General features: G+C 39.3%; 1 protein-coding gene across 2 annotated transcripts in view; it reads left to right on the top strand.

Moving 5' to 3' along the window:
- The first annotated feature begins 1,814 nt into the window (after nt 1-1,814).
- The window catches only part of LOC128645777 (inactive phospholipase C-like protein 2), a 410,224-nt gene continuing 388,894 nt past the window's right edge, over nt 1,815-23,144 (top strand). For both annotated transcript variants that reach the window (XM_053699021.1, XM_053699014.1), the window contains exon 1: nt 1,815-3,013. In XM_053699021.1, coding sequence (XP_053554996.1) covers nt 2,792-3,013 — 222 coding nt within the window. In that variant the 5' untranslated portion in view covers nt 1,815-2,791. The remainder of the gene's footprint in view (nt 3,014-23,144) is intronic.

The raw sequence follows: 23,144 nt of genomic DNA, 5'->3' as shown, positions 1-23,144 counted from the left end.
CTTTAATTAATCATTTGGTTAATATATATATATGTTATTATATAATTTAACTGAGCACCATCATGTATATTTTAAGACTAGACATGGGCAGGTAGTGTAGGCTCCTCCATTTGTGCACTGTCGCACATGAACATGGCTGTACTGAAGAGTATGCATTCATAGATTTAAGATTTCTGTGTCCACTATGAGGAACACAGTGAGCAATGCATGGTGAGGATATGGAAGACCACAGGCACAGTTCTTGTTAAGGCCAGAAGTGGCAGGGCAAGTAAAATATCAGAGAGGGCCAGAGGCAAAGGCAAAGGATGGTGAGAACGGTCAAAAACAGCCCACAGACCACCTCCAAAGACCTGTACTACTGGGAATATTGTTGAGGGTCTCATGGATTCCACTCAATATCAGCAGATACTTGAGAATAATGTTGAGGAATCAGTCACAAACTTCAGTTGAAGTTACCCCCAGGCCGGGGCTGGATATTTCAAGAAGACGATGACCAAAAACACCGCTGGTTCAAATGGGTGGGGCCATTTGAGGGGCGTGATTTTCACTAAGGGGTGTGGCTTTTAAAAATGGGTGTGGCTTGTTAAAGGGGCGTGGTTTTTAAAAAGGGGCGTGGATTTTCAAAGGGGCGTGTCTTTCTAATAGGGGGAGGGTCTTGTGCACCCCCATCCTAAAAATTCACCAGCCGCCACTGGCATAGAATGCATTGTTTTGCAGTTATCTGATAAATCCAACTAGGGACCGATAGATAGTAGAGTTAGCCTTGAGAAGTCAGAAATTGCTCAATTTTCAGAGCTAAATTACATGAAAAATTAGCAAAATAAATAATTAGAGTATATTGCAAAGCTTTATAAACAAATCTCAGGGTGTTTTCTGTCCCTTTAATGCTTGGGTACAAAGTGGTTGCTTACCACTTGCTTTTGGTCTAATATTTGGCTTACAGCTGACATAAAAATTTGGGGACCCAATTTGGGGCCATAAGTGATAGCAGACATATTGTTAAACATCCTGCGGAAGTATCATGCACCATCCTACATTTTGCCTACCCAAGAATCCTGAAATTTAAGTCTAGAACATAAACTGTTTTGTAGAAATCTGCAAATCATTCAAAAACTCAATATATAGGCTCTTCTTATACAAATAAAGGTTTGCAAATCTCCCAACATTGAGTCCTTGATTCTTGGGCAGAACTGCTATTAGAGCTGGATGGTCTGGGAATGGCTAATCCCATGATGGGGTAAGAAGTCATGGACATGCGTTTTGTTCATTTTTGGTGGTGTGTGATCCCATCTTTCTTTTACAAAAATCATAAGATTAAGTAGAGAGACTGTGTGGCATAGTTAGTTACAACCGTGACAATCTGATGCAGGACACGCACAAGCACTGGGTTTCTATGCATGCAGTGATGCTGGGCGCAAATATGTATCTAAATTCCCAGGGGACACCAGTGTAAAGCTTATTGGAAATTCATGAGTTAATTTACAGATATGACATTTATTCTGTCTGCCTCGTACAAATAAAGCTATTACAATCTATTTTAATAATGTGAATATAATTTACACACAATTCTTCTCGCATCGTGTACCTTCATTTCGTGTTACTGCTGTCATGTCTGTGCTGTCTAGTGGTTGTTACAGGCAATCTATGGGTTAATCCGAGTATATACGTTTATATAGCCAGGGAAGCCGTGACAGTGTGAGAATTTACATTCACTCATTTCTTGCGGCCCTTGGCAGCGCAGTGGTTAAACCTCGGTGATAAGACCCTTTGTAGTGTTTGGCAGCAGCTCAGACAGCACGTGTGAGTGAGGAAGTCCCAGCTCTGAGCCAGGGGGAGGGGAGAGACACGGGAGGGATGGAGAGAGGCTGCTGCCTAAGAACATCCTACTGCACAGCACGAACCCGCTGAGAGGATCCCACAGCAAAAGCTTACGGCTGTAAGTACCGAATAACTCCCCTCGTGTTGCCAGCAAGGTCCGTACAGCTCCCACCGCTCACCAAGCTGTTGGAGCTCACATCTCATTGAAGAGCAAACCTCCTGCTTGTCACATCTCACTGCAGAGCCAGGATCATACGGTCACACAACACTGATGATGAGAGTTACTTCAGGCAGCAACATACAGCAGATATAAAGCAGAGAAGACGTCGCCACGCAGCAGAAATCTAACCGAGGTCCCACAGCAGGGATACCGCTTATCTCTAATCAAACCATGAAGCGAATGTCCCAAAGACCCGGTCCTGCAACAGAGCAAACACCTAAGAGCAGCACCAGTGGTCCTGAAGCAAAACAACTGTCCCAGAGCTGAGACCCAACACTCACTGAATAACCTACAGCACAATAATCTCGCAGAGCAGAGACCCTAAACACTGATAATAAGCATTTGTGATAGCCCACAGAGAAAATGCTCTAATAATCAGAGGCCCATCGCCTAGTTACAGCAGCATTGTCACCCTTCATCTCCAGCAGCAACTCATAGCACAGAAGCTCCTCAACCAAAAGGTCATAAATACCAAGGCACATTACCTAAAGTTCAGGCACCACGACCCAAAAAAATTAAGAGCACAGGTGGTATACAACCTATATATTCTATAATCCAGATAAGGGATTTACCAGTTCATCTAAGGACCTGGCAAAACAAGAACATCTCAATGACAATATAGTATGCAGCAAAGGACAGTATAAAGATCCTGACTTTTACTGATTCACATGTGGGCAGAGCCAGCTTAGGATCTATATATAGATATAGCTAATGATGCCAGGCTGAAATTATTGGGAGGTGAGTGCTCTCAGGATGGCTGACTCTCAGGACTTCTCTGCTGCATCAGCTACAGTTGTTGTGGGACACCAGGTTGTGCAGGATGGAGCTTCTCACAATTCTAGAGGACTGCATGTTCCTGAATGGGGTGTGGAAGAGTTAGTCAATGGGAGATGTTCAGAGGACAGTCCACAATCTGGGAGAAGCAGCAGAGACCACTCAGGGGAAAGGAGTGTGAGAACTACTGGGATTATGAAGGTGAGTTCTCAGCATGACCACACCCAATACAATCTCGAGGTCAAGATATTCCCTCAGGATAACTTTAAACATTTCCTAACATCTAGCCAACCCCAGATTTTATATTAAACCATGTATAGCTACTAGCACTGCCTCCCATGATCTCCAAAACACATTTTCATCCAAAATAAATGCAGCCACCATCCTAAAAAAACCCTTTAAAGTATAGCTGAAAGCAGTGCTTAACCTAACACCAGGTACATATTTCTGTCTCACACCCTTCTGTCCCCATGGATAACCCATTTTTTATAGCACACTTTCCTTTAAAACCCTAAGCACTTCCACAGTCTAAACACACAAATGTCTCAAGACCCACAAACTATTAAAACTTGTAAAAAATAAATAAATTTCCAACTCATTTGATACACCATCCCAAACATGGCCCAACCACCATTCTCCATCTTTTTTTTTGTTAGGCATACCCACAATAATGTATATTGCAAATAGATGTAGTTCCATGATCCAATCAAGTTTTACTTTAACCTTAATAATTTTAATTCAAATGATTTTCTAGCATCCAAAAATTAATTTAACAAACACGAATGAGTAAGTTTTGGAGTAATTTGAAGGCATTTACACTATGCCAAGGTGGCACTATGATTTCCTAAGCAATTTGAAATCAAATGTTAGGCTTAAGCCTACCATTTTACATGAAAATGCTTCTGAAAATACTGTATATATTGCAGTGACTTTTAAAATTTCCTATATATAGATAGATTGGTTTAAAGATAATATGGACCCATTCTTACCTTTTACTCCCCTTTTCCTTTCTCTTCTTTCCTTCCTTTTATATTAAAGTAAATCAGCACAAGGCAGTAATAATATAATGTGATGTTTCTCTAGAATAGCATATCTTTCTTGGATGCCTAGTGGGGTTCTCAAGTAAGGACCTTACATCTGTTCTCTATTAGCCAATATAAGCTTTGGTAGACAGATTTATCATTTTAGAACATTTATTTGTATGACCATTGTGGTTTACAATACTGCATTACATTGTAAAGCACAGATAGGTTGTAGACGTTTGATAAACCAGTGTCAGTGGGTGATAATGACTGAGCTTTCATTTAGACTAGGGGTGTCCAACCTAAGGCCCAGGGGTGCTATACGGTATCTCTACAGTATAAAGTATTACACAGTGTTATAACAATGGGCACAATGTTTACACAATTCTATAACACATTCAAAAAACAAAATTAGTCATGCAAGTGTGTAAAAGGCCCATCCTGTGTGTTACTATCTGTGGTATACAGCACCTTTGTGCAAGGTATTCTGCGTGGCAGGTGGGCTTGCGCACTTACATTTTGAAGGAAAAAGGTGGTGCAACAAAAGGCTTTATTGGTTTGCAAGAATATAATTACTGCCCAAACTGTTTTCATCCAATGCTTATGATTCTGGCTTTATGAATCTATACTTATTTCGCTAACAATGCTTTATGATATGTGTTGATATTAATTTGATTAATAGAGAGTGTAAAGTTTGTTCACTGGCAATGTGAGTTAAAAACAAAGTATAGACACCCTGGACCTTGACTTCCCATTAAACAACAGGAGTGTATGTGTGTCTTTTTAATTATTTTTATACAAGTCTGTAAACATGAAAGTTATTTTAAAAAAAGTTCACAGTTTCCAAAGGAAAAAATGCTCACATCAAGCAGGGAACAGTCACTGTCCTTTTAGCTTCCTGCTTTCTCTCTGATTGAAATTCCTTTTAGTGCCTCTGCTTCCATAGATAACTGGGATGAGGTTTGCAAGGAAATACGCGTAGTAAACACAAAGGAAAATATTTAAACCATGTTTTGTTATATCTTAAACATAGCGGGGAAAGTACTGGATGGAAGAAATAAAATAACAGTGAGAGGACTGAATCTGAATCTTTCATCCTCTGCAGAACGTGCATTAGTAGACTAGACGGTAAATTATTCATCGATGAGCGGGATGTGACCACTAGATTTAAAGCAAACCGATTAGAACTATGCAGATTATGGAGGATACTGGACCAAAAACAGTAGGACATTTTCATATGGGAAAATCCAGATTTCTATCCATGGGAATGTATGCCATTGTTTTAAATCAATGCCATTAAATATACAGTAATCTGTAACAGCAGTATTATTGTAGAAAGATCATAGAAAGGTTAGTCCTTTTGATGTATAAAGCATATATTTCGTGCAGTTGGTGTAGGGCTGTGTGTTAGTTCAAGAAAATGATTCTGTTAATGATTTGTAATAGGTGTTCATGTTTAATTGGTTTGATTCACATGTAGTTTATAGGTGACCAGCCTAGGATGATTTGGTGTATACATGAGCATATGAAATAGTGTAAAAGTTCTTGCAATTAAAGGTGTTTGTAATACATTTTGGCAGTGGGATAATGCAAATTACTTTTATACACCAATGGTATGTGCTGTCTGTTTATCTATCTTGGTGTATGGATGTCTACCAATTTATGGTTAGCAGGCTAGTTTCTCTGCAGCTCTGCAGAATGCTGACCTGTGCAAGATAATGTGTTTGCTGCAGATTCAACCTTACTAGTTTCATCCCAAAGTACAAGGTGACCTGTTTTGCTTTCAATGTTACTGTGCCCTCATGCTGCTTTCTCTGCCAGTGCTACGTGCTTCACATTTACTTGGTATACATGTTAATGGTAAAAGAAAATGACACTCAGAAGCCTTGTGATCATAATTTTACTTGAAATCACATTATCGTTGTTTCTTACTGCAGAGTGAGTGCACACACAAATCTTATCAAGATCATGATATCAGATGTTTACATTACAGAGTCTTACACACTCTGAGAGCCAGGGAGTAATGTCTCCCACATTTTTACTAAGGTTCTTAGCTTTTTGGACTATTCAATATCATCTATATACAAATGCCCCTTCATGTGTTCTGAAAAGTATTTGTCTTCTCAGTATTCAGTATCAGTTGAATTCTAAGTTACAAATAATATTTGCACCCCATGCCATGTAAAAACGTAACCATTTGTGTCCATCCTCTGGCCCATGGGCAATCATTCAGCCCTTCATTGGTTTTAATTTGCTTTCATTCTCCAGATTTTGTAAGATTTGCATCTCCATTATACAGGCAGTTTGCAGTTTTTTCACCAGGATTTTATGGTCCAGTGAGGCATTTGACACATTAATCTTTTACCTTTTTTTTTCATTGCAACACATAGAATGACTTATCCATTTATCTGAAGCACGTAAGGAACAGTTACCTCCCCTTCTATACAACTGGCTCAATCCTCTTTAGTTTGGGGGTCCCCATTTATATTCATTAGAGTTTTGGTAAGGAAAACAGGGTTATAAATGTTAGTATGCTGAGGCCGTCCAACTTTACTACTGTGAATAAACTGCTACAAAAATTTGGTCTGGCTGCTAAGCTTACATTCCTGCTTTTCAAATAAAGATACCAAGAGAACAAAGAAAAATATTATAATAGGGGTAAATTAGTGGTTGCTTAAAATTGTATACTCTGTTTGAAGTATGAAAGAAAACATTTGGGTTTAGTCCCTTTAAGCAACTTTCTATTTTACTCCTATTATCAATTTTTCCTTGTTTTCTTGGTATCTTTATTTGAAAAGGCTGAAATGTAAGCTTAGGAGCCAACCCATTTTTGGTTAAGCACCTGGGTAGCACTTGCTGATTGGTGGCTACATTCTTGCTCTATCTGAACCATGAAAGTTTACTTTTGACTAGACTATCCATTTAAAAAGATAGATAATCCATTTATTACCCATTCCCCAGTTTTGCACAACCAACACTTATTACCTGTGTCTAAGCCCTTGCAGACTGCCCATTATCTCAGTGCTTTTTACAATTTTGCATTTTAACCAATTAGTTCTGGTTCTTGTATAACCATTATCATTCTCTATGGGAGTGAGCACAGTGTTATCTATATGGCACACATGATCTAGCACTGTCTGGCTGTATTAAAATATTTAAAAAACTAATACAAAGCCATAGGATGACAAATTTGTTAAAAGCCAGGGAGAGTATTTAGGAGGCAGACATATTTTTATTAGCCAGACAGTGGTATTTGTAGATAGATATATAAAGAATAACCCAAAAAGTTAGGAGCCAGGGGTAAAAAATTTGGAGCCATGGGCTCCCTGACTTCTGGGTTTGTTGATCCCTGTTTTATGCTGTTCCCAAATGACAATACTTTAGGCTAAATTGTATTTCACATTTCTCATTATTGCTCATTGTATAAAGATCATGCAAATGACCTTACCTTACACATAAACTAACCCGAGTATGATCCTAAACTAAGCAATATATGGCAATATTAGATACAACATCACTTGCAAGAAATACTAAAAAAGAAACAAACTAACAAAGATAAGATTAAGAGTATTGTGCACAGTCATTAAACAGTACCCTCCTATGTAGTTGTCTGATGATAAGAAAGGGCTGTAATGTAATTAAGTTAGGAGGGCATTTTTGTAGATAAACCTTTATTAACTTCCAGAGATAAGCTGAGAGTAGCAACTAGTTGCATTCATCAAATGCTGGTAAACAATAGTCTGTCAAACACTGTGATGATGGCAGCACGGCAAATCATTTATTGTAAAACCTTTATTAGTTTCTGGGATGTAGGACCAGTAAGTACAGTAGATTTGCATAATAAACAAATGCAAGATAACAAGACAATTCAATAGCAGTTAGTCTGTACGTCAAACGAGTAGTAGATTTTTTTCTGACAAATTTCAAAGTTATGTCTATTTCCGCTCCCCCTGTATCATGTGACAGCCATCAGCCAATCACAAATGCATATACGTATATTCTGTGAATTCTTGCACATGCCAAGTAGGAGGTGGTGACTCAAATAGTGTAATATATAAAAAGACTCCACATTTTATTAATGTAAGTAAATTGGAAAGATGTTTAAAATTGTATACTCTATCATGCACGTTTAATTTTGACTTGAGTGTCCCTTTAAAGGACCAGTCAATACAGTAGATTTGCATAATCAACAAATGCATGATAAGACGACAATGCAGTAGTTCTAATGAGTAGTAGATTTTTTTAAAATAAATTGCAAAGTTATGTCTATTTCCACTCCCCCTGTATCATGTGACAGCCATCAGCCAATCACAAATGCATATACGTATATGCTGTGAATTCTTGCACATGCTCAGTAGGAGCTGGTGACTCAAAAAGTGTAAATATAAAAAGACTGTGCACATTTTGTTAATGGAAGTAAATTGGAAAGTTGTTTACAATTGCATACTCTATCATGCAAGTTTAATTTTGACTTGAGTGTCCCTTTAATTTATCCAAAGCAAATATTATTTTAAGAGTAATATTTAGCTGCATTTTTAAAATTATATTCCTTGAAGAAATAATTGTAAAATGTTAGACCAGATTAACTAAAGGACACTGCTCACATATTTCACTGGATTCTCTAAAGGCAAATTTTGTAGTATAGTCCTTGATAAAATAATTATTTCAAAAGCATATTGAATTGTAATAGAATTACACATACTTTAACATTCTTTCTTCACATTCTTAAAACAATAAATTAAAGGGACAGTCAAGTCCAAAAAAAACTTTCATTTTTCAAATAGGGCATGTCATTTTAAACAACTTTCCAATTTACTTTTATCAACAATGTTGCTTTGTTCTCTTGGTATTCTAGTTGAAAGCAAACCTAGGAAGGCTCATATGATAATTTCTAAGCCCTTGAAGGCCGCCTCTATTTTATTTACTTTTCACAGCAGGGGAGAGCAAGCTCATGTAGGCCATATAGATAGCATTGTGATCACGCTCGTGGCTAGTGGCAGACACTGCACTAATTGGCTAAAATGCAAGTCAATAGATAATAACTAAAAGTCATGTGATTAGGGGCGGTCAGAAGATGCTTAGATACAAGTTAGTCACAGAAGTAAAAAGTGTATTAATATAACAGTGTTGGTTTTGCAAAACTGGGGAATGGGTAATAAAGGGATTATCTATCTTTTTAAACAACAACAATTCTGGTGTTGACTGTCCCTTTAAGAAACCCCATATTTAATGTAAATGGTTTAACCTAAAATGTAATGTCCAAAAAAAAAAAGTTGAAAGATCAAAATTAAAAGGGTTCCGTTCCTTATATTTCTTTTGCAGCAGTGGGCTAAACAGTGGTGTTCCCTGGGTGTGTACAAAGTCATTGGAATTCTCTAAGCGCATTTTGCCTGCAAGTCTCGCCATTCTCAATGTAAACTGGAGACTTTGCTTTAAAATATACAATGCGCTTATTAAAATAGAAGAAAAAGACATACTTACAAAACTAGAACCAGTTGCATGGTAAGGCACACTGAATGCAGAGTCATTTGATTTGTATGTGGTTAGAAAATGTTGTTATTCGTGCTGGGCTCTCTCTCCTGTGAGACTCTCCATTTCTAGGAGCTTTATTACTTTCTATAGAGGTCATCTTGCAACTAGTCAAGACTTTCAGTCTCAGGCCCTTTTTTTTAGAGAATTCCATGACAGTGTTGATATATTTCTCACATGCTGGAAATTTTAGATATCAGGACCTTAGTTTCTTTAAAGGGACAGTTTACCCCACATTTTTCTCCCCTATAATTTGTTCCCAATGATCCATTTTACCTGCTGTAGTTGATTAAAATGTTTACAAGTAGCTCCTTTACCCTTATTTCACCATTTGAAATAGCCGATTTAGCCTAGGGTATCCCCATCTATACTGAAAGTTTCTTTACTTAAAGGGGCAGTATATACCAATTTTCATTTACCTGCATGTAATAGACACTAATATAAATAAGAATATAAAAATCCAATATAAAACCTTTTACAAACTTACTGAGAAGCTTCCAATATAGCACTGTTGATGAGATTAGCATTGGACACCCACTGAAATGGGCTGATAGCAGAACCTCCCCTCTCCCCTGCATATGAAAATACCTATGATACAAACAGAAGCAGTCTGAAGTCTGTATACATCAGTATACATCTAAAACTTTGGGGCATGGTTAGGAGTCTGAAAATCAGCACAGTGTTATTTAAAAATATGCAAAACTAAACATTTATACAAAAACACACCCAGATGGGCTATATAAATGGATCATCTACAAAACATTTATGCAAAGAAAAATCTAGTGTACAATGTCCCTTTAAGTCCAGGCTATTGACAGGTAATGTAAACACAGCAAGCAGAAGAAATTACACTTCTGGTGGGGTTTAAAACAACTAATAAAATTATAATTTTACAATGTACTCTCTAAGGGCCTGATAGTCAAAACCTCGCTGTTCAGGTGAGAGAATCTAAGAAGTCTCGTCAATATGGTGAGGCTCTTAAAAAATTTTTAGAAACAAAAATTTCCTTCCATAAGTCAGGGAGAGTCTACAACTTCATTCCTTACTGTTGGGAATTATAACACCTTGCCACCAGGAGGAGGCAAAGACACCCCAGCCAAAGGCTTAAATATCCCTCCCACTTCCCCTATCCCCCAGTCATTCTTTGCCTTTCGTCACTATAGGAGGTGGAAAAGAAGTGTCAGAAGATTTGGATAGTCCTGTAATGGGTATGTTTCCTTCAAGAAGGAGTTTTAAGTAATCATGTCAACCTCTCAGTGAGAGTACTGAGGAAATAGTCTGGAGATGCAAGGAAAGTTTTTCTGCAAACCCATCCAGACTGTCGCCTAACAGCTCCTGAGCAATCAGTGTTGACAAGTTTCACTGCTTGCTGTTACACACTCAAGTCCATGTCAGAAGTGTCTCTGCAAGACTGTCACACTTTTAGAAGGCTGTGCCTGTTCCACAGCATGGATCCTGGAGGGTAATACTGTTTTATATATACACTTTTTCTATACAGGTTCACAGTGTGACTCCATTATGCCTTAATTGGATCAAGGTTAATATCTCCTTCAGGGAGATTATTTGAAAAGCTAGGGGTTATTCATAACTGCTTTAATTTGAGAGTTTTTGGGCTTATAGACTGTGTGCTTTTGGCTTGGAACAAATAGGTTTCACCTTCGTTGTTTAGTGTTGCACAGCTCATAATAGCTTAGCGCCTTTTTTTTATAGCAGGGAAAGTCATGTCTTAAGCACCATGTGATTGGGTGCAATCTTTTAATTTTCCTATGATCCTGCATCAGACATCACTCCTAAGGAGAGCGTTTTCACTGTTAGCTGTTTGGGTCTAGGAGGTGGTGAGTGCCCCAGCCATTAGGATTATAAAGGTGCAGTTTTTTCAATAAAAGTGTTTACTTTTTGTCTGTCCTGTGAATATATCTTAGCTATGGTGGACTCTGATACTACATTAGAAAGTTCCGCTCCTTCTGTACTGATTAATAATTCCGGTTTTTATTGTGAGGAGGCCGTGGTTTGCTGCCTGCTCAATTTTGTTCTATTTGCATAAGCACTGTTCTAAAGTCTAAGAAGGGAAACAAGCCTGCTAATATTCATAGCGCTATTAGCCCCTCTGAGCCGTCTACCTCTCAGGAATCTGTGTCCCAAGAGATTACTACCCTTTCTACACTACCCGCTCCACATGCAGTTCCACGCGGCTCAACTAATCCTCCACCTGGAGGGGGCCTTTTTCCGGCGGACTTTACCGCGCAGTTACAATCGGCGGTGTCTGCGGCCCGGAGTGCCTTACCTTGCTCTAGCAAACGTAAGAGAAAGGTTAAACATAGTTCTCCTGACCTAGAGTCATCTAAATATTTGTCGGATCTAGCTACTATGTCCCAGCTATCCGAAGATGAGTTAACCTCTGTAGCTTCAGAGGGTGAACTTTCCGAGTTGGAAACTTCAGTTTCTAAACCTCCTTCAGCGGAGGAACCCTCCTTTAGATTTAAAATTGAGCATCTGCATTTTTTATTAGAGGTTCCAGAGGCTACACTCTCTGAGGAACCTAAGATCCCTAAATTAGACAGGGTTTATGAAGAGAGGAAGGTCCCTCTGACTTTTCCTGTGCCAGTTAAGATGGCGAACATTATTAGTAACAAATGGGAAATAATTGGAACTTCTTTTTCCCCCTCATCTACTTTTAAAAAATTATTCACGGTTCCTGACTCTCAATTAGATGGCGCTATTTCTACGCTGGCTAAGCGTACTACTATCCCTCTGGAAGATAGTTCTTCTTTTAGAGAGCCTATGGATAAGAAAATGGAAACCTTTCTGAGGAAGATGTTTCAACATACAGGGTTTTAATTTCAACTGGCGGCAGCCGTAGCCGTGGTTGCTGGAGCAGCTACCTACTGGTACGACACTCTGTCGGAGCTCATTGAGGTGGAGACTCTCCTTGAGGATATTCAGGAGAGAATTAAGGCTCTGAGAATTGCTAACGCCTTCATCTGTGATGTGAATATGCAAATTATTCGCCTAAATGCAAAGGCTTCTGGCTTTGCGATCCTAGCCCAGGGGCTCTCTGGTTGAAGTCTTGGTCTGCGGATATGATTTCTAAATCCAGACTCCTTTCTTTTCCTTTCAAGGGTAAGATTTTATTCAGTCCAGGGCTGGACTTCATTATTTCTATGGTTACCGGAGGGAAAGGTGCCTTCCTACCGCAGGATAAGAAAAATAGGTCTAAGGGACGGCAATTGTCTAATTTTCTTTCTGACAAATCACAATGACAGCAATCCTCATCCAAGTCCGAGCAGCCCAAGAGTACTTGGAATCCGGCTCAGTCCTGGAATAAGTCCAAACAGAACGGCCCCCAATCCGGGATCGGATCAAGTAGGGGGCAGACTGTATCTTTTTTACAGACACTTGGTTCCAGGATTTACAGGATCCTTGGCTCCTGGAGGTTGTATCTCAAGGATACAGGATAGGATTCAAGTCTCATCCACCCAGGGGCAGATTCCTACTCTCCAGTCTGTCTACAAGACCTGAAAAGAGGGCTGCCTTCTTAGGTTGCGTACGGGATCTCTCCTCGCTAGGAGTAATTGTCCCATTACCTACAGCAGAAAGAGGTTTAGGATTTTATTCAAACCTTTTCGTGGTTCCAAAGAAGGAGGGAATTTTTCGTCCAATACTGGACTTAAAGTGCTTAAACAAGTTTCTGAGTGTTCCCTCTTTTAAAATGGAGACAATACGGTCAATCCTTCCTCTGGTTCAGGAAGGACAGTTTATGACCACCATAGACCTGAAGGATGCATACCTTCACGTTCCGATACACAGAGAACATTTTCAGTTCCTGAGGTTTACCTTTCTGGACCAGCACTTCCAGTTCATAGCTCTTCGATTTGGCCTAGCTACTGCTCCTAGGATATTTTCGAAGGTTCTGGGGGCTCTTCTAGCCGTTGCCAGAACACGAGGTATTGCAGTAGCGCCTTACCTGGAAGATATCTTGGTGCAGGCACCATCTTTCCGTCTAGCGGAAGAACATTTGAATTCCCTTCTCAGTCTTCTTCGATCACATGGATGGAAGATAAACTTGGAAAATAGTTCTCTTACTCCAAGTACAAGGGTGAATTTCCTGGGCACAATAATAGACTTCATATCCATGAGAATATTCCTCTTCGTTCAGATAGGTTGCAAGCTAACTACTTCATGTCTTGCCCTCTAGGCCTCCTTGAGACTCTCAGTGGCTCAGTGTATGGAGGTGATCGGACTCATGGTGTCCTGTACATCATTCTTTTTGCCAGATTCCATCTCAGCCCTTACAACTATGCATGCTGAGACAATGGAACTGCGACCATTCAGATCTGTCTCAACAGATTGTGCTGGACAACCTGTCGAGAGACTCGCTCTCTTGGTGGCTCTGTCCAGATCATCTGTCCCAAGGCATGTGCTTCTTAAGACCGTCCTGGGAGATTGTGACTCTGGACGCAAGCTTTTCCGGCTGGGGAGACGTTTGGGGTGCCAAGTAGGCACAAGGACTGTGGACTCAGGAGGAGTCCTCCCTTCCGATCAATATATTGGAACTCCGGGCAATCTTTTATGCCTTTAAGGCTTAGCCCCTTCTGGGTTCGTCCCAGTTTATCAGATTCCAATCAGACAATATAAACATGGTTGCCAACATCAACCATCAGGGGGGAACGAGAAGTTCCTTGACGATGAGAGAAGTATTTGAGATACTAGAGTGGACGGAGACTTACATATGTACGCTATCAGCTATCCACATTCCGGGTGTGGACAACTAGAGAGCAGATTTCCTCAGCAGGCAATCCTTTCACCCAGGGGAATGGTCTCTCCACCCGAGGTGTTTGCCGAGATATGCAGGGAGTGGGGGACGCCGGAGATACCAAGCTACCCAGGTACGGGTCGAGGTAGAGGGATCCTCAGGCGGAATTGATATAGATGAACTATCAGTACCATGGAGGTTCAGACTCATATATCTTTTTCCTCCATTACCGCTTCTTCCTTGTGTGGTGGCTCGCATCAAGCAGGATTGAGCATCATTGATACTGATTGCTCCATCATGGCTGCAAATGACGTGGTTTGTGGATCTGGTGGGGATGTCCTCATCTCCTCAGTGGAGGTTACCTTGTCGCAGGGATCTGCTGATACAGGGTCCCTTCGTTCATCAAAATCTAGATTCTCTGAGGCTGACTGCGTGGAGATTGAATGCTTACAGGCCCATTTATCAAGCTCCATATAGAGAGTTTATGAAGCAGCGTTTTAAACCTCTGCTTTATAAATATCAGTTAGAGGCTCAAATGAGCGTGTTGATTGACACCTCTATGCTGGCGGCACATTGGCCGCGAGTCTGCAGGGGGCGGAGTTGCACCAGCAGCTCTTGCGAGCTGCTGGTGTAATGCTGAATAGGGAGAGCGTATTGCTCTCCGCATTCAGAGAGGTCTTGCGGACCTGATCTGCACTGTCGGATCAGGTCCGCAAGACCTTTGATACATAGGCCTCTTAGTCTTAGCCAAGAGAAGGTTTTCTGAGAGTGTTATTGACACTCTGGTTGAAGCTCGTAAGCCAGTTACTCGTCGTATCTACCATAAAGTGTGGAGGACTTACTTGTACTGGTGTGAAGAGCGTGGTTTTCCTGACATAAGGTTAAGGTTGCCAGAATTGTATCTTTTCTCCAGGATGGACTCGATCGGGTTGAATTGCGGCAATGTCTGTCCGCCTGCTCAGAGCAGGCGGACAGGTTATGGAGCAGCGGTCTTTAGAACGTTGCTTCATAACTGCTCGAAACACGGGCCCTCAAGCTCCACCCGGAGCTTGATAAATTGGCCCCTAGGTATCTTTATTTGAAAAGCAAGAATGTAAGTTTAGATGCCGGCCCATTTTTGTGAACAACCTGGGTTGTTCTTGCTGATTGGTGGATAAATGTATCCACCAATAAACAAGTGCTTCTTTTTCAAATAAAGATAGCAAGAGAAAGAAGAAAAATTGATACTATGAGTAAATTAAAAAGTTGCTTAAAATTGCTTAAAATTGCATGCTCTATCTGAATAATGAGAAAAAAAAATTGAGTTCATTGTCCCTTTAAGCCTTTTAGGGATAGAATGAATAAAATTATATATTATCTATAGAAAAATAGCTAAACGGTTTACTACTTAGACAAAGGGCGAGATTTATCAGTTTGCGAGTGGATAGGATTCACATGTTGTGAACTTGTCCTCATTTGATCGCATCTTTGTGTGGCGCATTTGTTCCCCATATTTAACATTGCATGGGAGACCGATTGTGCAAGTCTGCCATTCTACCCTCACTCAACCAATTGCGTGGGACTTTTCAGTCACCCCAGTCAAATCCTGGATGATTTTCATCTGCCAACTCCAAATTGGTTAGAGAGTTTATGAAGCAGCGTTTTAAACCTCTGCTTTATAAATATCAGTTAGAGGCTCAAATGAGCGAGCCTGCAACCGATCGGGACATTGGCCTAGTGATAAATCTCGCTCAAAGGTTATAAAACCCTTTTTCCTTAATGGGGATCAGTAATGTCACAGCAAGAGAGGGGTGTAGTTTAGTAAAAAAATAAGGCTTCCAGAATTTTACTCATGAGAAGGCCAAATTAAAGGGACTTGTAAGGTCAAAAATTAAACCTTCATGATTCAGATAGAACATGCAATTTTACAAAACTTTCCAATTTACTTATTTTATCAGGAAATGCTTAGTTCTTTTGATATTCTTTATTGAAGAGTAAAGCAAGTTAGACTTATAGTGGTTCATGAGTATGCATGTGCCATGGGCACTATATGCATAACATTGCTACAATCGTTGCTGCAACTTCAGCTGCCACAGAGTGCACGCTCCTGAGCTCCTATGAGCCTACCTACAGAACAAATCAGTTTTGATAATAAGCAGTATGCAACATTAGATAATGTAAGAGATTACACTATATACATGTAATTATGCTTAGTAATTTAGCACTAGTATTGTCAATAATATTAATATTATTGTGTAGATGTCTGCATTGGAGTCTGTCAGTGATTATATTATTATAGACCTTGAATAAATTACAGTTAATTCCCCTGTCTTATTAAGGTAACATAATTACTTACCCATCTTCTGCCTTGACCTTTTGGACTCTTTTTATGTAGTTATGTCCAACGCCTTAATAAAATTAAAGGGATATTCTAGTAAAAACTGAAATGTTCATGAGTTTGTTTCAATTAGAGGTATTTTTGCAGTGCACATGTATTAGCAAATATGCTTCTATTAGAATCTAGTACTGTTCCTGTGTTCATAGGCACAGAGCCCATATGACCTATATATACCCGCATTTAAACACTGATCAGCAATGATTCATATTGAGTCAATACACTATTTTAAATAAATATAAATAATAATATAAAATTAACTTTATATCACTCCATATCTGAAAAATCTTCTAAGCTTCTTTTTGTTTTTAAAATGCAAAATGTTTAAAGTGATGGTAAATTTTCTCCTTTGTATAAACAGATTCAGAATGTTAGCGATATTTTAGATGGGCTTTAATTCATCAGTTGTAATGAAGATATGCTTTAACTTACTTTTTAATGTAACGCTGAAATTTTAATACCCCAAGCTAACGGTTTGAACTGTTATTCAACTAGTAGTCTAGCTTCAAAAAATATTGTGTGAGTGCCATATGGCTAGAGCAGCGGTCGCCAACCAGTGGTCTGTAGACCACTAGTGGTCCACGAGAAGATGTTGGTGGTCCTTGACACCATCAAGCAGGAATTAATCTCCTCTGATTGTGTCACCCTCCCTAAAGTGCCTGGCTGGACATCAATGAAAACCGACAGAGGAGGAGTTAAATTACAGTCTCCCTACACACGTTGCGTAGTACTACGCAACGTGCGTAGCTAGATTGTATTTTTAAAGGGACACTCAGCCCAAATTTTTTCTTTGGTTATTCAGATAGAGCATGACATTTTAAGCAACTTTCTGATTTACTTCTATTAGCAAATTTTCTTAATTCTCTTGGTATCTTTATTTGAAATGCAAAGACTGTAAGTTTAGATGTCGGCCCATTTTTGGTGAACAATCTGGGTTGTTCTTGCTGATTGGTGGATAAATTCATTCATTAAAAAAAAGTGCTGTCCAGAGGTCTGAACCAAAAAAAAAAAAAAAAAAAAAAAAAAAAAGCTTAGCTGCCTTCTTTTTCAAATAAAGATAGCAAGAGAATGAAGAAAAAATGATAATATGAGTAAATTAGAAAGTTGCTTAAAATTGGCATGCTCTATCCGAATCACGAAAGAAAAAATTTGGGTTCAGTGTCCCTTTAACCCCTTAATGACCACAGCACTTTTCCATTTTCTGTCCGTTTGGGACCAAGGCTATTTTTACATTTCTGCTGTGTTTGTGTTTAGCTGTAATTTTCCCCTTGCTCATTTAATGTACCCACACATATTATATACCGTTTTTCTCGCCATTAAATGGACTTTCAAAATATACCATTATTTTCCTCATATCTTATAATTTACTATAAAAAAAATTATAAAATATGAGGAAAAAAATAGAAAAAAAACACACTTTTTCTAACTTTGACCCCCAAAATCTGTTATACATCTACAACCACCAAACAAAAACCATGCTAAATAGTTTCTAAATTTTGTCCTGAGTTTAGAAATACCCAATGTTTACATGTTCTTTGCTTTTTTTGCAAGTTATAGGGCAATAAATACAAGTAGCACTTTGCTATTTCCAAACCACTTTTTTTCAAAATTAGCGCTAGTTACATTAGAACACTGATATCTTTCAGGAATCCCTGAATATCCCCTGACATGTATATATTTTTTTTTAGAAGACAACACCAAGTATTGATCTAGGCCCATTTTGGTATATTTCATGCCACCATTTCACCGCCAAATGCGATCAAATAAAAAGAAATGTTCACTTTTTCACAATTTTTTTCACAAACTTTAGGTTTCTCACTGAAATTATTTACAAAAAACTTATGCAATTATAGCATACATGGTTGTAAATGCTTCTCTGGGATCCCCTTTGTTCATAAATAGCAGACATATATGGCTTTGGTTTTGCTTTTTACTAATTAGAAGGCTGCTAAATGCGACTGCGCACCACACGTGTATGATGCCCAGCAGTGAAGGGGTTAATTAGGGAGTATGTAGGGAGCTTCTAGGGTTAATTTTAGCTTCAGTGTAGTGTAGTAGACAACCCCAAGTATTGATCTAGGCCCATTTTGGTATATTTCATGCCACCATTTCACCGCCAAATGCAATCAAATTAAAAAAAACGCTACATTTTTCACAATTTTAGGTTTCTCACTGAAATTATTTACAAACAGCTTGTGCAATTATGGCACAAATGGTTGTAAATGCTTCTCTGGGATCCCCTTTGTTCAGAAATAGCAGACATATATGACTTTGGCGTTGCTTTTTGGTAATTAGAAGGCCGCAAAGTGCTGCTGCGCATCACACATGTATTATGGCTAGCAGTCAAGGGGTTAATTAGGGAGTTTGTAGGGAGCTTGCGGGGTTAATTTTAGCTTTAGTGTAGAGATCAGCCTCCCACCTGACACATCAGACCCCCTGATATCTCCCAAACAGCTCCCTTCCCTCCCCCACCCCACAATTGTCCCCGCCATCTTAAGTACTGGCAGAAAGTCTGCCAGTACTAAAATAAAAGTTTAAAAAAAATAATAATACATCTTTAGCATATTTACATATGCTACTTTGTAGGATCCCCCCTTAGCCCCCAACCTCCCTGATTCCCCCCAAAAACAGCTCTCTAACCCCCCCCCTGCCTTATTGGGGGCCATCTTGGGTACTGGCAGCTGTCTGCCAGTATCCAGTTAACAATATTTTTTTCTCTTTTTTATTTTTATTTTTTTACATTTTTCTGTAGTGTAGCTTCCCCACGACCAACCCCTACCCCCACCCCCTCCCAGATCCCTTAGATTACTTTTTGGGGGCATTTATTCCCCCTCTTCCTCCCACTTACTACATGATTATTTCTGTAGTGTAAGCGGTTCCCACCCGCTCCCTCCCGTGCACGCGCCCGCCGATCCCCCGTGCACGCGCGCGTGTCTGTGCGCGCCCCTGACTCTCCCGCCCCCGATCCCGCCCCCCTCTGTGTATCTGAAGCCATCGATGGCCGCCCACCCGCCTCCCACTGCAGCTCCCACCCACCAACGATTGCGGCCATCGATGTCCGGTGTAGAGAGGGCCACAGAGTGGCTCTCTCTGCACCGGAGGGGTACAAATTGTTATTGCAGGATGCCTCGATATTGAGGCATCCTGCAATAACCGGAAAGCAGCTGGAAGCGATGAGGATCGCTTCCAGCTGCTTTCCAAACCGAGGACGTACGCCACACGTCCTCAGACGTTAACTGCCTTTTTTCTGAGGACGTATGGCGTACGTCCTCGGTCATTAAGGGGTTAACTCCTGCTGCCCGGCATGCTGCTCAGAGGAAGATGCTTCCATTCTAAAGCCAGCAGAGGTTGGTACAGTCTTGGCTTGAAATCGTGGAATTAAAGTACTGTATATAAAAAAAAGAAAATCTTAAAAAAAAAAAAAATCTCTCTTGTATTTCATTTTTTTTATTCCCTTTACCTGTCTCTTTGTAGTAGTTTTCCTAATTCCTTCAGATGAATTTACATCACTGTTTGTCTTCCTTCCCTCCATCATCTTTTTTTTTTTTAACTAAATATGAATTATTTTTCATTCTAATAATTGTCCCATGCACAAAGCGATTCCACCTGAATTCCAGTAATTGCCATCCAGCAGATCAGCCATATCCCACAAGTATTATAGTAATTGTCATTAAAGGGACACTGAACCCAAATTTTTTCTTTCGTGATTCAGAAAGAGCATGCAATTTTAAGCAACTTTCTAAGTTTCTCCTAGTATCAATTTTTCTTCGTTCTCTTTTTTTGGTTCAGTGCTCTGGACAGCACTTGCTTATTGGTGGGTGAGTTTATCCACCAATCAGCAAGAACAACCCAGGTTGTACACCAAAAATGGTCTAAACTTACATTCTTGCTTCTTTTCAAATAAAGATACGGTACTAAGAGAATAAAGAAAATTTGATAAAAGGAGTAAATTAGAAAGTTGCGTAAACTTGCTTGCTCTTTCTGAATCACGAAAGAAAAAATTTGGTTTCAGTGTCCCTTTAACATCAGTCGTGGTTAACTCACATCCATATTGAGAGCTTTCTGATATAAACTTAATTTATGACTCCAATGTCTGTCCATGCTCATAAGTAGTTTTGAATAATTCCTAACTGGGGAGGTAACTTGGAAGTATTGTGGCCCTTTTAAACATAATTATTTTTTCCCCACTTTCTACCTCTCTGTTTCCAGCTCAAAAGTGGACACTCACCCTTCATCCGTCAATTAGAAGTATTCTCTCAGTTCTGTCATTCAGTTAGTTAATTTGAAAAAATAATTCTTAAAAATGTGTAAATATATACATAATGTAAACTTAGCTATGGTTATACTAATCATGTACAGTATGGGTGTGTGTATACGTGTGTATATATATATATATATATACACACACATACATTATAGAGGTTTGTACCTTTCTAAAAAAATTCATGTTAGTGGTCCATGGGATTCAAAATTGTGAGTTTAGTGGTCCATGAGGTCCGAAAGGTTGGTGACCCATGGGCTAGAGCACTGATTGGAGGACTGTTCTACAATCAGCATTCTAGCTACAAAAAATATTTTGTGAGCGCAGGTATTAGAATTTCATATTAAAAACTAAGTTAAAATGTATCTTCTTTACAACTGATGAATTAAAGCTCATAAAATATTGCTAACATTCTGGATCTGTTTATACAAAGGGGAATGTTTACCATCACTTTAAATATTTTGCTGTTTAAAAACAAAAAGAGACTAAGAAGATTGTGTAGATGTGGAGGGATATAAAATTAAGTTTATTTTTACTACCATAGTTTTTCATTATTATATTTTGAAACTATGATCCTGTAATTATAACCCCTGTACTTGTCTACAAATAAAATAATTTTGTTTTATTTTGGCTCCTTTGCTTGACTCTGCCATATTTAACTCAGTTGTAGTCAGGGAAAGGAAGCTATGTTCTATTGTGAAGCAGATCTCGGAAGTGGGCGATCTGATGTCATATTCCCCTTGGTGGTGACCCTGCAGAGGTTACCTTGTCCTCTGGTGGAAGTTTATGCAAGGATGTGTACTAAGAATGGAATTTCAGGACACAATGAGGAACAGCAGAGTTTATAAGTAAAGTTATATTCTGTATTGTGCTTTAAATTTTTCTCCCCTTCTTCCCAATGATCCATTTTACCTGATGAAAAGTATTTGTCCTTTACCTTTAATTTGTCATTTGAAATAGCTGACATTTTAAAAATTTGTAAATAAAAGTTTTTCCTATGTTAGCCCGTGAAAAATGCATTGCAAATTTATTTTACTGCTAATTTACTGTGTTTTCATAAGTATGACAGAAATGTAATATCTAAGCTACAGAAAATGTACCGTCCGGTGTATCTTCAGGTCATAGTAGCTGAATACTAATTAATATCAGCTTGAGAGAGATTGACATGCCCTGTATGCCAAGTCACATAAAATAAGTGGTGGGTACAAGAGGAAAGGGTAAGCTGTACCATCATTATATACTAGGGGAGGAAGAAGCAAATAAATCATCTGTGGTTAATGCCTTTTCTCTGCTATTCTGCTAAAATCTAATTAGTGGGTACACCACTCGGTTGATTTTACTGACCACCCGGCAAAAATTTAAGCCAATATTAAGCTAACAGTAGTTAATATTAAATGTTTTATAATATTGAACACTATTACACTGTCCCCACCCGTCTACTTGGCTAATGCCACCTGTCTGGTAAACGCTTATATGGGGAACACTGAATCTATATCCTGTGCCTTTTTCTAAAATACAAATTTTGAAGGTCACTTGGTTAGGGGGTTGGGAGCATGAAAACACAGATTTTGGGGTGAGGGTGCATAGATTTGGTTCATAGGCTAAGGGTATTAGAGAGTCAATTTACCCTAAATTGTTCCCAATGATCCATTTTACCTGCTGGAGTGTAGTAAATTGTTTTCTCCTTTACTTTTATATCAGCATTTGAGATAGTTTTGCCTGTGGTATCCCCATCTATACTAAGGGCTAGATTTATGAAGCCCCTACGGCAGCAAGTTCGCACAAGAACTTTCTCGCCGTGATTTATCAGGCAGCGGTCACCAGACCTCTGCTTGATAACGCTCTTCGCCACCTCTAAACTGGCGAAATTCAATCTCCTCGGTCGAGTCCGACCTAGGAGATTGACAGCTCCTACCCGCGCGTGATTGGCTGTGCGCGGGCAGGGGGCGGGATTGCACACGAACGCAAAATTGCGCTCGTGTGCAATGCCGAATGCCTGCGGGTATTTTCGCCCCGCCACAGGCGAGCTGAGGTGTACAGGGGCGCGTATATGCGCCCCTGTACGCCTCAGCTTTAATAAATCTAGCCCTAAAAGTTTCTAAGCTAAAGAAAAATTGTGCAAACATAGGCATCAGAAGAAATTACACTCCTAGTGGGGGTTAGGAAATATAAGCAATACTATGTTAATTTTCAATTGTTCTCTAAAGTATTGGGCTTTGGTATACAGACAGAGATAATATAAAGAAGCATGTGTGTGTACAGAAAGTAATAAAATAGGGAGATCTGAATTCCCTGCAAGCTCAACCCATTTTAATGGTTTGTGGTTTCAAAGACCAAAACCACCTATTTTATATAAAAAAAGAAACCTAAAGAAACACTTTCTCATAAATTTT

The sequence above is a fragment of the Bombina bombina genome, chromosome 1 (assembly GCF_027579735.1).
Source record: "Bombina bombina isolate aBomBom1 chromosome 1, aBomBom1.pri, whole genome shotgun sequence".
Classification (NCBI taxonomy): Eukaryota; Metazoa; Chordata; class Amphibia; order Anura; family Bombinatoridae; genus Bombina; species Bombina bombina.
Note: the sequence above shows the minus strand (reverse complement) of the source record. Positions and strands in the feature narration are given on the sequence as shown.